The sequence below is a fragment of the Diceros bicornis genome, chromosome 7 (assembly GCF_020826845.1).
Source record: "Diceros bicornis minor isolate mBicDic1 chromosome 7, mDicBic1.mat.cur, whole genome shotgun sequence".
NCBI lineage: Eukaryota > Metazoa > Chordata > Mammalia > Perissodactyla > Rhinocerotidae > Diceros > Diceros bicornis.
In genome coordinates this window covers 55539500-55553378 of record NC_080746.1, presented here as the reverse complement: position 1 = coordinate 55553378, position 13879 = coordinate 55539500, and the positions used below count along the sequence as shown (strand labels likewise).

The 13879-nt window shown below is 44.5% G+C and overlaps 1 protein-coding gene across 1 annotated transcript in view; it reads right to left on the bottom strand.

Moving 5' to 3' along the window:
• MAP6 (microtubule associated protein 6) overlaps nt 1-10539 on the bottom strand; it is a 75950-nt gene extending 65411 nt beyond the window's left edge. The window contains exon 1 of the mRNA XM_058545584.1: nt 9089-10539. Coding sequence (XP_058401567.1) covers nt 9089-10002 — 914 coding nt within the window. The 5' untranslated portion in view covers nt 10003-10539. The remainder of the gene's footprint in view (nt 1-9088) is intronic.
• Between the last annotated feature and the right edge of the window lie 3340 nt (nt 10540-13879).

Here is a 13879-nt window from a genome sequence, read left to right as displayed (position 1 = left end):
ATTACAGTGGGTCCATCCAGATAATCCAGGATACTCACCCCACCTCGAGATCCTTAACTTAATGGCATATGCAAAGTCCCTTTTGCTTTGTAATATAACATATTCACAGTTTCCAGAAATTAAGGTGTGGATATCTTTGGGTGGGGAGGGGAGCATTAGTCTGCCTACCACACCCTGCTATATGATATTCCTCTGTAAGACTATACCACAATTTATCTCTCCTATTGTTGATGGACATTTGGGTTGTTCTCACCTTTTAACTATTATTAATGAGGCTGCTATACACATTCTTATACAAGTCTTCTGCACTGTTTCTATTAAGTATGTACTCAAGGGTACAACTGCTGGGTCATAGAGGAAACGTGTTTAACTTGAATAGATAATGCTAAAGAGTTTCATAAAGTGATTGTACCAATTTACACCCTTACAATCAGTGTGGGTTTCTATTTGCATTTTCAACTGAACATCTCCATGTAGACCTTTCAAAGACACTTCATATTCAACTTGTCCAAAACCGTGCTGTCTAGCTCACTGAATGACTGTTTCCCCAGACATCCAAAGCATGAAACCTGGGAAACATCCTAGACTCTTCCCTTTCTCTTTCTGCCTACTTTCAATCAGCCACTACAGTATTTTATTCTACACCATCAGTGCTTATTTACATCCTTTCCTGCTGGAGGTCTTCATCATCTCTCACCTAGACTACAGCTTCCTCCCTGGATCCCATGCTCCCAGCCTAATCCCCTCCAATCCATCCTTCCCACTGCTGTCAAAGTCACCTTTTCTAAAATCCAAACTTAATCCTTCTTCTCTTTGCTTATAGGATAAGAGATCTGGCCCCAGGCTACCTACCCGGTCTACCTCTCACCATTCTATCCTCACCCAAGGAGACCTCTAAGTTCTACCTACACAGAACTGTTTACAACTGCTCTTCCTGTACTTTTACTCAAATTGATCCCTTCCCTATTTAATGCCCACTCGTCTTTGAATATTCAGCCTCCCAGTCCCTTCTCTACTGAACCCTCTCTCTGATAATCTTCAAATCAAGTAGATTTAACCCCTCTTCTCCTCTGTGCCCCACCGTACCCCGCACAGACTTTTTATCAGGGCACCTATAACTTTTCAGCACACTTGTCTCTGCCTAATAAACATGTCATCCTAACAACTTAGCCTGATATATAATAGACACTATGCAATGTTTACTGGATTGAACTGAGTTGAAACTATACATGTAAATATAACATGGAGAAAGTGCCCAGTGAAGAGAAAGACTAGCAGACAAAGTCTGTGCCTTCGACAGCCTTAAAACCTAAAGGCAGACAAGGGACCTGGTGGGTCCTAAGTTCTATCAGGGAAATAACCGTACCATTTCTGCAGGTCCACTATAAAGATTACAGGAGAAAATGCATCCAAGGTTTCTAACAGTCTGCCAGGCACATAGTAGGCACTCAATTAGCTACTATTATTATTTCTAATGGTGAAATCTAGCATCTTCAGTGAACATCAAGAAATTTTTAGTTTGCCACTTGAGGCCCATCTTGCAGTTTTCTTCATTTAGTAGAGAATTAGAAGCTCACCTGTCTACATTTACACAACTGACATAATTTGTAAAGTCAAAGCTGCATTGATTATAGAGATGGCTCCTTAATCCTAGTGGACATTTGTTGGATTATTTTAGTTCTGGGTCTGGGACATTGAGCGATTCTTAGTAACTACAGATTTAGAACTATCACTAGCTTGACTTTTTCTTTAATTTCGTATATGCATTGATGCTATTTTTTCCTAGGAGAGCAACCAAGAATTAACTGTGTGCATTTTATCTCCTCTCCTCTTTGTAGGTTAGTCTCAGTCAACACTATCTCGGAGAGTTAACTGCACAAAGTCAACCAATGATATAGCAAAATGCTTTGCACACAGTAATTCCTCAGGAAAAATTTACAAATAGGCATAAGGCATTGCTGAGTTAGGTAATCAACGTGGTCTCCATAGTAGGCCTCTCTCCTGGTTTTCTTCCCTCCCCTCCAATCACTCCTTCTTTGTCTTTTTCATAGTTATTCCTTCTGCTGTCAGTACCCCAAAATACTTGTATTCCTCAGGCCTCCATTCTCTGATGGCTAATTTTCTCTACACCCTCTCCAGGGAGGATTTTACCTCCCCCGGTTACTTTTATAACTTCCACGGGGTCTTTCAAATCTGTATTTACAGCCCAGATCTCTCTCCTATGCGTCAGATCCATTGACTCAACTGCCCCTTGAACACTTCTTGTCAGATATCTCATAGACAGGTCTAGACAAATTCTAGATAACTAAAAAAGCTCAACTTTCACTGCTGACTTTTTTCTCCTCTATATTCATTATAGAAGTCTAAATAAAAGCCTGTCCCAGTGACTAGCACCAATACCAGTTACCCAAACCGGAAACACAAGAGTCACCCTGGATCATCCTCTCCCATGCATCTCAATTGGTCATTAAGATCTGTTGTTTTGCATCTATCCTATGTTATAAATCTCCAATCCCACACCCCAGTCCAGGCTTTATCATTCTCTCTGGATTATTTCAACAGCCTCCTTATTGGCCTCCCTTTCTCAAACCTAACCCAGGTCAGCCAACCAGTGGGAACTTTATAAAATTTCAATCAAATTATGTTGTTCCCCTGCTTAGATTCCTTCAGTGACTATTTTTTTATAAGAAAATCCAAACTCCCAAGCTAGGGATACAGGCTGTTCCTAGCTCGGCCTACACCTTCCTCTCAGAGCATAAAAAGAAAAGGAATAGTAAATAAGAGCAAAATTTACTGAAAAAAGAGATGATCAACAAAACCAAATTTGATTACTTGAAAAGACTAAAAACCTAAATAAACCTCAATAAGACTAACCATAAAAAAAGATAGAAGGCACGAATTCATATTAGGTATGAAAAGGGGACATAACTAAAGATGAGTAGAGATTATTTTTAAATTGACAAGATAATGCTATAATCAATTTTATATTAGAAGAAATGTAATAAAAATTAGAAGAAATGTAAAATTTTCCAGAAAAATATTACTAAAATTGACTCAAGAAGAAATACAAAATCTCAACAAATGAATCACTATTGAAGACATCAAATTGGTAGTAAAAAAATAATCTATCTACCTATGTGCCTATACCAGGCACAAAAAGCTTTACAGGAGAATCTTATTAGATATTTAAGGAGCAGTTTTTGTTATATAAATTGTCCCAAATAACTGAAAAGGAGGGAAATTTACCTACCTAATTTTATAGACATAACCTTGATCCCAATATTGTACAAGACCAATATAAAAAAGGAAAAAATTGTAGACTAATTTCACTTATGAATCTGTATGCAAACATTTCAAATAAAAAATAGCAAACCAAATTCAGCATCATAAAATATATTTTTTTCTAAGCAAGGTTTATCTCAGGAATGCAAAGACGATTTACTAGCAGAAAAATCTATTAACAAGTTAAAAAAGAAAAACCATATGATCATCCCAGTTGATGTAGAAAAAGCATTCAATAAAATTTAACACACTTCTACATTTTTAGAAACCCCTAGTAAACTAGGATAAAGAAAAGTCTCTTATCCTGATGTGAAGCTATCTCATAAAAACACAGAGCAAACCTCCTACAGAATGATAAAACTTTAGAAGCATTCCCAAGTCCCAAGACAAAGATGCCTGTTATCACCTCCTATCAAAAACCACACCGGATGTCCTAACCAATGCAGCAACACACACACAAAAACACAAGATATTTAAATATTAAAAACGAAGACAATAAATTGGTTTTTGCTAAAAACATATAGTGTCTTCACAGACAGTCCAAGGGACTCCACAGACAAAACTGTAGAGTTTTGTCTAACTGTAATTAGAGTGTGATAAGTTTGCTGAATGCAAAGATTAACATATAAAAAGTTAATGCATATGAGTGATAACAAATTAGAAAATGTAATAAAATATACTCTTCAGAATAGGAAGAACAATTAAAAATAGCTTAGAAAAGAAAATGATAGTGTGGCATTAGCTCAGACTAACGGAACAGAACAGAAAGCCCAGAAATATATCCAAGCATATGCGACCCGTATGTGACAGAGGAGAGATTAATGGGGATATTAGTGCGAAAAAGTTGAACTTTTAAAAAAGGTATTGAGATAAATGACTTTCCATACTGGAAAAAAGAAAATTAGATTCCCTATCTCATTTCATACATAAAGTTAAAATCCAGTTAGATTACTAAAGTCTTAAATACAGAAAAATAAAACTTAAAAACTATTATGTGTGTGTGTATGATTTTTGTGGAGAAAAGTACAAAATGTAAGCGAAGGACATAAAAGACTTAAATAGATGGCAAGTGATACCATGTTTGTATATGGGAAAACTCAATACCTTAAAGATAGCAAATCTCTTCAAGTAGTGTTTCCCAAGTAAAGCCTGAAGCTCACCTGCATCAAAATACCTGAGTGCTTGTTAAAATGTAAATTCTAAGGCTCCATTTTAAACCTGCTGAATCAGGATCTGAGGATGAGGCCCAGGAACCTGCATTTTGGAAAGCTCTCCCGGTGATTCTTCTGTGTACTAAATTTTGAAAGCTTTGCCTTAGGGAAGTAGGTCATAACCTGAATTGCACAGAAGAATTACCTGGGACAGTTTTTAAAAATTCAGATCCTAGGCCACAGCCCAGACCAATTAAATCAGAATTTCTGGGCAAGGCCCCTATGCATCAGCATTTTTAATGTTCTCCAGTGATTCCAATGTGCAGGTGAGGCTGAGGACCACTGCCCTGGATGAGGGTGCACCTAGAGTCAGATCTGTGCCCCTCCCCATTTGAACATTTACTTCTAGTGCTAACCTAGTAGGATTTGGACTTATCTTGATTAAGGATGACATTTCCTTACATAAGGGTTATAACTTATTCATTTTCTGTCCCCAGTATCCTGTCTGATAAAAAGCAGACACTTGGTGGTCATTTTCTGAATAAATTCAACTAAATGAGACTGAATGAAATGAATCGATATGTAGGTGAATAAAATTTTCATCAAACTCTAAAAATTCCATTGGATTCAACATACCCATATGGCACCTAGGCATAATGTTGCACTGTGAGAGGTATAGGGATGAACAAAACACAGCCCTTCCCTTCAAGTGTTCACGATCTGATGAGGGAGGCAGATACAGACACAGTATCTTACAGTCAAGCAGACAATGAGAAGTGTACAGAATGTAAAAACGAAATAAAAGAAAAATTAATTCTGAATGGCAAGACCTAGGAAGGCATCGTTGAAGCTTCAGTATCTGAGATTGGTCTTGAAATTGCTGGGACCTACCCAGGAAGAAATTAGGGAAATGTGCAGTTGCCCTATAGGCAGAGGGCAGTTCTGCACAGCATAAGCCAAGTCCGACCTTTCTCTAACCTTCACGGAAGAGTGTACAGAAGATATTAAAGGCCCCTTTTCTGTCTGATTTCCTTGTTACTGCTCTCATTTTTCAAATATTTTACCTCTGGTTTATTAATTCTACCTCCTGGTGCCTCAGCTGATTTCTTCCAGGAAAAGTTTCTCATTAGCATTTCTATGGGGAGCACCTGCTACCCCATCTATCCCTATTAACTGAGGGCTAGGGCAATGGGGTTGACTGAGGGAGGAATTTTAATCCCCTCCCTATGACTCATCTATTTTCTAATTGAGAATGCTAGCTCTAAAGTCACAAATGGCTGCCCAGTGAAATTCATACTTAATATTAAAAATGATAACAAAGACATGCTCCTCAATTTTATAATATCATCTATGTAATATGAATATATTAAAAATTAATCAACTTCATGATTGTGAATAATTCTAGAGATACCTCAGATACCACTTGAATGCAAAAATCCCAGGCTAGTGTGAATAGGTCATGAATTAGATGAACTGTTGAAAAAGGAAGGTTTCTCAAAGCCACAGTGTCAAAGGACATTTGATGTTATCTACTGACTGTATATTGTAGGGAAAACCAATTAGCATGTGTATGACTCCGGATGCTGAAAGAATATTTTACATTTTTACATATATCAATACATTAAGCTGATGGATTATGTGTCCTTTCTCTATTTAAGCAAACTGCTCACACTGATGTCATGTAACAGATGTCATTTGGAAAGCCCATGAGATAAACCAGTCACCATAGTGTAAATCACCATGATTTATGTAGAGTGGCAGAAGAAAAGGGTTTGTAAATCAAATTATCATTGAAATGGAGCCCAACTTGGCTTCTAAGGCCTATAAGGCTCATCTACAGCAGATATGGGGCATACTTAAATTCAGGAGATATTTAGAATCATAGCAAGGAAAAGAATGTGAGACAATAGAGAAGGAAAATCAACGTTCCAGATAAGCCTATAATTTCCAGGCATTTTTCTTTATAATATATTTGATTAATTGATTATCTTATTTCTTCGTATCTACTTTCACCCAAAGTGCATTTCCCTATTAATGGTTAATTTTTCTTCTGGAACAAAAATAATGTTAAATTTCACATCAAATTTGGCATGCACTTAAATTGTCCATCAAAGAAATTGATGTCTCTTAGCAACACTCATTCTCTTAATGTTTCAAAACCCTTCTGATTATACAGCAAAATGGAATTGCTGGCCCCAAAGTCATATCCATAATTAAATTTTACAGAAGACCCAAATTAGAAAAAAATTTTTTTGAGGTACTCAGAGATTTTTTCTTGACAGGTTGATGGAGTTCTGAGAGCCACTAAAAATAATCATTCTCATCAGCTGCAAGAGCATAGCCTCCCCCCATTTAACCCAATCACTTGTAGTACGTGTGTGATTCTAACTGTAAAGCAGAACATGCTTACTGCACAAAGCGTTGTTTGGGGGGAAGAGGCTATATATAACAAAGGTACAACCCAAAATATTTGGAGTGAGTTGTATCTGAAGGGTGGGTTATTCCTGGACTGTCTGGCCAATCATCCATGGACAAAGCAAGTCCTACCAACTTGGATACATAAATTGAGTAGGCTCACCAAAGGAGATTTGAGATCTCCTGGATTGGCATTGACTGTATGGAGGTGAGGAGAGGTAGATTCTGCTGGTAGGTGGTCAGGGTCCACCTGCCACAGGGTAATAGAATGGGAGTAGGAAGATGAAGAGGCCAGGCCAGGAGTCTGTGAGGTTGGGCCAACCTTAGGGTTCTTGGGAACGAAGTAGGGCCTGGATAACAAGAAAGCTAGGGCAGAATCACAAAACTATATCTTGGCTTTGTTTTTTATGCTTCTTGCTTGTTTGCTTCCTTTCTTTTCTTTTTGATCCTCCCTTGGTAGCAGCATAAAGATACTGTGAAAATTCCACCTCCTCATTGCCAGGAACCAAGGAAAAGGATCTGTGCTCTTGCCTGACCCAGAGCTTTAAAAGAAAGTGGTGTATTCCTGGGGGACCAGTGTGGTCATGATAACAATAAACCAAGGCAGAAATGCCAAGTGGGAGGTGGAATTCAGGAAGAAGGAGTAGGGGCCAATTGATTAGCTGCTGCCTCTCATTGGGAAACGCTTTCCAGAGTTAAAATCTCAGGTGGGGGGCAGATTTTGTCTTAACAAGAGAGGATGTCTATCTATGCCATTCCTTCCTCAGCATATCGGGGAGTGTTTGTCATGTTCACTGGAGAAGGACATCACTGTGACATGAGGCTACATATAGGGTCTTGGCAAAAGACACTAACTCTGCAGTCCTCCGGGCCACACCCTCCTGCAGGAAAAAGGCAATTGGCTGTGGCATTGATGAAGGGCCCCATAGGCCACGTTTTGAACACCTCTAGCCCAGTTATTCATCATGTCCATCTGCTTCCCCAGAGACCCCAAGCCCAATGTACATGTTCAGAGTCATCTGAGATCTGTTAGCTGATTGATATGGTTTGAAACATAAGGGCAGGACTGAAAGCTAAGCATTCAGAAATATATACTGGATGGATGAAGGATGAGAAAGCAGGCTGGAGGCTTCAGCAGAGGGAGAATTCTAGAAGGATAGAGAGAGAGAGAGAGAAAGAGACAGAGAATGAATATGCTCTTGCTAAAAGGCATTTATTTACAAGGGATTTAAATGTGCTAAAGAGGAGGTTCTTGGTGGTAAGAGAAGGAGAAACACATCTGGAAAACAAGAAGGGAAGGAGAAAAGAGATGCATCAATAGAGGAGAAGGCTGGAGGTATCCAGGAAGTGGAAATCAGAATAATGAGGCAACATGTAGAAGGTCCGAAGGGAACGAAGACGTACTAATCACCTACTACGTGCCAGGCACAATTCTCCTGAATCATCTCATTTCATCTTCACGATGTCTAGCACAGCGCTCAAAAATATGTTGAATATTTAATATTAAATCGACAAATGGGTGAACAATTCTAAGAGAAGAATCTATTATCGATCACATCTTACAGATAAGAACCTGAGGCCCAGAAAGGTTAAGAAACTTGCCCAATGTGTCAGAGCTAGTAAGAAGCATAAGGAATCTGACTTCCAAGCCTGAGTGGTTGAAGGAGGAGGATGATCTATAAGGCTCCTGCAGGGAATCTAGAAAAGGGTGTGGTGCTTGGGTGTCTCCCAGGGACTGAGAGAGGAGAGGGGAGAATGAAAAGCCAAGCGAACTGGGCTAGGGAGGAGGCGGAGAGGTCACTCTTCTTTCTGGGGCCCTGCCGGAAGACACCAAGGCCCTAGGGCGGCAGCTGAGCCAGCAAGGGGCAGCATCCAGGCTAACGCAGATGGTGAGTTGGGTGGGGCAGAATGGAAGCACAGCCTGTGAAGACATTGCAAAGAGTCTCTGTTGAGCAGGCAGGGATTTGAGGTGGGGCGGGAATGGGGGAAAGGTGGCTGAAGCGGTAAAATGAAAGACCTGGGCCAGCTGGGGTGGATAATACAGCTTTCACAGGCGAAAGAGCAAAAGAGAAGTCGGCCATGGGAGGTTGTCGGGGATGGGGCTGGGGCGAGGGTGTGATCTGGGATGGAAGCGGAAGACTGAGTGTGAAGCCTGTGATGGGGACAAGGAGCCCTGGGCAGTCTGTGGGAGAGGGTAAGGGTGGCCAGCCCCATCGCGTGAGCTGCGGCCCGCGTCTCACCTGTAGGAGCTGCTCACTGCACTCGCCACCTCCTCGCGGATCTGCCTGTTGAGGGCGTCCGCCACTGCACGCCCCTTGCCACCCTCGGGGCCTGCGGCCTGGACTTGGGCCTGGGCTGCGGGCAGCGGCGACTGCTCGAGTCCCAGCCCCTCGGCGCGACGCAGCATCCAGGCGGGCCCGGGCTTCCTGCGTGTGTCGCGCTCCTCCGCACCGGAAGCCTTTCCGGCCGCAAGGCCACCTGCTCCTCCAGGGGCCGCCTCCTGCTCCAGGGCCTCAGCGGGGCCCTGCACCGGCCAGCGCTCCTGGCTCTGCGGCCGGCGCTTGGGCGCCCCGAGAATGGGCGCCGACGCCTGGGAGGACGTGGCGATCTGCACGGGCTTAGGGATCCACGGGTGGTCCCCGCGGCGCGGCAGCGGCCAGGCGCGGAAGTCCTTCTGGTACTGGGTCTCGCGCTCGAAGGGCGCGTCGGAAGGCTGGTACTCGCTGCGCGGCCGGCAGCTCGGCTCGGGCCGCTGCACCTTCCAGGCGCGGTAGTCCTGCCGCATCACCGAGTCCGCGGGACCCGCGCCGGACGTGGAGCCAGAGCCCGGGCCCAGGCCCGGCACGCTCCGGCCTGGGGCGGCCGCCGCCTCACGTTCCCCGCTAGGCCCAGGCGCCGGCCCTGTTGCCCGGGCAACTGCATCCAACTCGCCCTGGGCCGGCTGCGTCTCTATGGCGACCGCGCGCGCCGAGGGGGGCGCGTGCGCCGGCTGTGCCGGCTGCTGTTGCGGCGGTGGCGGCTGCGGCGGGGCCCCCGGGTGCTCGGTGGCCTCCGAGTACTTGGTGAAAACCAGCGGCACGGCGATGTCTGCCTTATCCAGCTGGTTCCAGAAGCGAGCAATACAGCAGGCCCGTGTGATGCACGGCCACGCCATGATGCTAGCTGCTAGCTCTTTCTTTCTGTGGTTCTAAAGCAAGTCTCTAATCTTCCTTCAGTCCCCTGGCCCTCGACCAGCCAATCTGTTTCCCACCGTTTTCACTTTGGTGGCCTGAGCTACCTCGCCTTCCTCCCTCAGAGAGCACAGGGAAGGTCGGGCCGGGAAAGCTATCACTAAATAAAGTCTATTAAGTCCCTCAATTACCGGCTGCAAATGCCTCCGGGAGCCGCCTGCGAAGGTCTTGGGAGCGCAGTCTGCTGTGGGCACCGAAGGGTAAGAGACACCGCGTCTCCAAGTCCCCAGGCGAGGGCGTCTGGGACGCGCCCCTCTCTGCGGCTGCGGCGGCGCGCAGACCCCGGCCGAGCGAGGCGACGCGAGGCGAGGTGGCTGCGGGCTTAAGCCATGGCGCAGAGGCAGGGCCAGGCAGTGTGGCCGCAGAGTCCGTGGACGAAGCTCTATTCTCCTTCCCGCTGGCGTCCCGTCGCAGCCGGCCACCTAGCAGGGCTTGGAGGCGATCACCTCCAGCGGAGACGGAGCATTGCTGCCGCCGCCGCTGCTCCTAATGATGCTGCAGCCGCTGCTGCCGCCGTCTCTACTGCAGGGAAGCGGCCCCACCCTTTTCTGCCGCTCAGCAGGAAAAAAAAAATCCAGGAAAGATGCCGAGAGAAAGCGCGCTGCAAAAAAAAATCACCTGCTGTCGTCAGCGCGCGCTGCCGGGAGCTCGCCGTCTCTTTTTCCCCTCCTCCCTCTGCTCTGGCTGCTCCTCCCTCCTCCGCTCCTAGGCAACAGCAGAATCTGGGGCCTAGGTGGGTTCGAGTCCCAGGCTCTTGACGACTTGCTGTTGCTTCCTGTCCGGGAGCCTCAGGCTCCCCGTTTGTAAGATAGGGTCAATCATGGGGAGTGGAGGGGATTAAATAAAAAATATGGAGGAAACACCTAGTGAAATGTCTGTCCTAGAGTAGATGCTTTTTAAAAAGGGAGCGACTGTTATTGGCGAAAGTCACTGGGCTGGATTTGAACCAGGGTTGGCTGGCTCCTGATCCAAGCACTTGCGAGTCTTATGCACAGGCCTTGCTCAGATGTGTAGGGATGGGAGCCTCCAGGCTGGTGGTTCCCTGGCTGTTCCTTTCCTAGGGAACCCTTGGGAGGAAAGGGGTGTCTTAGAGCCTCCCAAGAACCACTCAGTCCCTGTTCAGCCAAGGGGCTACACTGGGAGAGAGGCAGTGAAAAGAAGATGCTTGAAATGGGCCTAAGTGGGGGAAGTGGGGGGTGAGTGGGAAACAGGCAGACAGTGTCCTAAGGAAAGGGTAGGGCCTGATATGCAGCGACTTTCTGACATGTCCCTGCCCCCCTGGCTTTTGCTCTTCCTCTACCTGGGAGGCAGAATAGATTTTGGAGTCAGGCAGACCTGATTTGGCTCTGACGCTTGGGCAAGTTGGGCCATTCCTGGGACTTAGTCTCCTCGTCTGTAGAATGAAGGAAATAATAGCTACCTCAAAATGGTTTTGTGAAGATAAGGACTCAGGGCAGAAGCTTTGAGTCAAAACAGATCTGCAAGGATTCAAATTCCTGCCTTTGCACTCCTTAGCTGTATGACCATGGGCACATCACTGCAGCTTTCTGACCTTTAGTTTCATCTATGAATGGGGGTACCAATTCTCAACTTGCAAGGTTTTTCTGAGAATTAAAACGAGATAATGCACTAAAAGCACTTACTGCAACATCTGGCATATTACAATGGCTCAATAAATGACAGCTATTAGTATTCAAAGGACCTACCCAGGAAACCCATAGGTGGAGCTTCCCAAGCAGACCAGCCACGCGGACACCTTCTCCAGAAAGACCTCTTGTTCTTCGATGTACCTTTTGGTGTCTCCTTGATATCCCTCCGTTTATGTCTCCTGCACTGTCCTCCACTCCCTGCCCCATATGCTGGCCTTCAGCTCTGTTTTTCTACAATATAGGCAGAGTTTTCAGCATCAGTTAAGCTGGGGGCATCAGTGTTTCTGGGGGAGAAAATTATTTATGTGTTTAGATTGGGAATTGATTGCAAAACACAGCTCGGTTTTTTTTTTTTCCCCCTAACCTTAGGATCAAACAGGATGAGAAGACAGCTCTGATTAGTCAATTATCTGGTGAACTTCCTCCTAGTTGAGTCTGCCTCTTGGTGATTTGATTTGAGTTCCACAAATAAAATGATGCCTGGCACTGTTTTCCAGTGATTAGGAGGTACATTTCTATAAACAACATAATCTGGTCTGATCCTTCCTCCCCCGAATTCTGCAGAGCTCCCCGGGATTTGGCTGATGTCTTTCCAATAATGATTTACAAAGGTGAAAAGAGGGACCAGAAATTGGAGGGAGGGGAACTGAGAGTCATTGAAACTTGACTCTTCTTTCATTTAGCAAGTCTAGTCTCCTGATGCTCCCTCTGTGCCTTGGGCACCATGGACCACAGATGGATTCTAGCTCTGGGGGAGCCCTCAGTCAGAGGAATGTGTTATGGGAGGACTGAGAGACAGACACATAAATAATTAGCAAACAGTGTGGTCAGCATAGCAGAAGTTCATTCACAGGGTGCTGAATGAATTACTAATAAGAGATGAGTAGGAGCTCTCCTAGCAGAAGGGTAAGAGAGAGTGTTCCAGGCAACTTCATCATCAATATCACCTTCCACCTTCATTCCTTTGGATTTTTAAAAGACATTCAGTCGTACAACCTCCTTGAACCATTCTGGCCTGATGGGATAGACAAGTCTAATGGTTACCTGTTATGTGGCTTGTTCAGCACCCATTCTGAGGATAATAGCACCTCATTAGGTGACTTTTGGGAACCACTCCTTTCCTACTTTCTGTCCATATGGTTTGGGTGGAGTTAAGTCTACTCAATCCACTTTCCAGGGATGAGTATGTGACCCATACCTGTTTACTATGGCATTGCATCCCCCTGGCCGAAGCAACTAGTTTAGTGATAGGCACGTGATCCACATTGGACCAATAAGAGGAAATCCTAGACTTTAGCTGCAACTATTTGTAAAGAGCCACTCTCTCTTTTTACTAGAATTGCTAAAATGGGGGACAATGAGGCTATTGTTGTTAGTGACCACCTTTGCCATCACTGAGGGGTGGCTGCCTAAGGTTGAAGCAAACACAGAGAAAACACAGAGAAGAGGACTCAGGATTCTAATGATGTCTATGGAAGGCAGCAATTTGTTCCCCAACGCCCCCTCTTCCCTTCTTCTCTTTAGTAACAGAAGCCTCCAAATTTTAGTTGGGCTCTTGCTCACCCAACATAATCTGGTCTGATCCTTCCTCCCCCGAATTCTGCAGAGCTCCCCGGGATTTGGCTGATGTCTTTCCAATAATGATTTACAAAGGTGAAAAGAGTATTTTAGTCATTTGAGCATTTGGACGGGGCCATGCTTGAACTAATTTGAAGTGTGTGAAAACAGCATGGAACTAAAATACTGGAGAATAATATCATGTAAGATGGGAGGAAATGATCAGAGTTACAGTATTCTAAAGTCCTTATTTGTTTGTGAGGAGAGTAGAGCTATTGATTAACTTATTAACATAAAATGTTTATTAATTTAAAAATGCACATTGAGAGAAAGAAAAGGGAATATAGAAAACTTTATTAAGGCCAGAAAAGGGGTAAAAATAAGCACACACACAAAAAGGCAAACAGCAAATACCATATAATATGGTAGGAATACTTCCAATATATTAGTGATTGGGGTAAATGTAAATGATCAAAATTCTCCATTTAGGGGCCGGCCCAGTGGCGCAAGCGGTTAAGTGCGCGCGCTCCGCTGCGGCAGCCTGGGGTTCGCCAGTTTGGATCCCAGGCGTGCACCAACACATCGCTTGGCAAGC